Source organism: Papilio xuthus, unplaced genomic scaffold (genome assembly GCF_000836235.2).
Source record: "Papilio xuthus unplaced genomic scaffold, Pxut_1.1 DF828350.1, whole genome shotgun sequence".
In the NCBI taxonomy this organism is placed as follows: domain Eukaryota; kingdom Metazoa; phylum Arthropoda; class Insecta; order Lepidoptera; family Papilionidae; genus Papilio; species Papilio xuthus.
In genome coordinates this window covers 1-1,244 of record NW_013530299.1, presented here as the reverse complement: position 1 = coordinate 1,244, position 1,244 = coordinate 1, and the positions used below count along the sequence as shown (strand labels likewise).

Here is a 1,244-nt window from a genome sequence, read left to right as displayed (position 1 = left end):
ACTTAAAATACCAATTGTGTACCGCGTTCAGTTTATATCGATATCTGTCTGTTTCCCGCCATTATGTCTCTACCAGCTGTTAAAAATAATTAATTTTGAGGAATTACTCAACACGATTTATATATTCTTTATTGATTTCGATATAATTATAGATTAACATAAAGTTTATTTTATAAATACAAATATTTTTAAACTACATTGAAACTTTTTTGCGATTGAAAAAAACTGAACCTTTTTTACGGTGAATTATTTGGATTAGAAAGAAGTCGTTTAAATACGCTTTTTATAAGATTGTTTTATGGGGATTTTCCTAAATTAATATAGTAATGATTAAGTTTTTCCATTTAGCAGAGAACTATGGTTAGTTTGACCAGTAGCAATTACACGGGTAAACCCTCGTAGTAATAAGGTTCATATAAAGTGTCTAACTTCGTTACTCACCGTATCTTCTAATTTAATCTCTGTCAGAAATAAGTCAAATATTAATTCTGTTTACATATTAGTAATATTTCTAATGTTTTTATTCCAGTTCTTTCAATTCCAAGACGCTGAAGCTGCCTTAACAACTGGTAACGAAGTCAATGACGACGGACGAGTTTCTCAACTATCAAATATTAATTTAGAAGAATTGGTGATATCCAGTAAGGAAAGTTCTAAAGTAAACTCACCACGAGGTTCGATACGTAAAGATTGGTCAAGAACATCATCAACACACGTCAAAGAAGAAAGAAAATCTAAGCCTGTGAAGAGTGTTAACTTTATAAAACCTATAATTCTAGTCAATGACAAACCACCAGAAGATCTAGACCAAAAATGGTCACAAATAGTACAGAATATAACAAATAACGACAAATTGAAAGGATTTTCAACTCGAAGAAGATATAAAAGGAAATTCTGTAGAAGAAGACGGAATGCAGCATTTAAAAGATCTTATAGCATCGGTTAAAATTATTTTGTGAAAGGAAAAATTGTTAAATAATATATTGAATGACTGTAGATCAATTAGTAAAGGATGAAACTGCTTTTGTATGCGTTTCACAAACTGCTTCTTAATATTGTAAATACATTTAAATAAAGACTTAGAAGTCATAGAGTTACGAATAGTAAAAATAGAACCGACTTCACCCTTTTGAAATAATCAAAACATACCACATATATAAAGACACATTAGCATAGGTGAATTAAACAGTTTATAAAATAGCTATATTTTGAAACACATCTAGATTTGAACGCATTACTAACGC

General features: G+C 29.6%; 1 protein-coding gene across 1 annotated transcript; it reads left to right on the top strand.

The window, feature by feature from the left end:
* Positions 1-529: 529 nt before the first annotated feature.
* LOC106113324 (uncharacterized) lies at positions 530-1,084 on the top strand (the record flags this gene model as incomplete). The annotated part of the gene is given in 1 exon segment (NM_001311967.1): positions 530-1,084. A coding segment is annotated over 1 exon segment (417 nt), but the record flags the coding sequence as incomplete, so codon positions are not given.
* Positions 1,085-1,244: the final 160 nt, after the last annotated feature.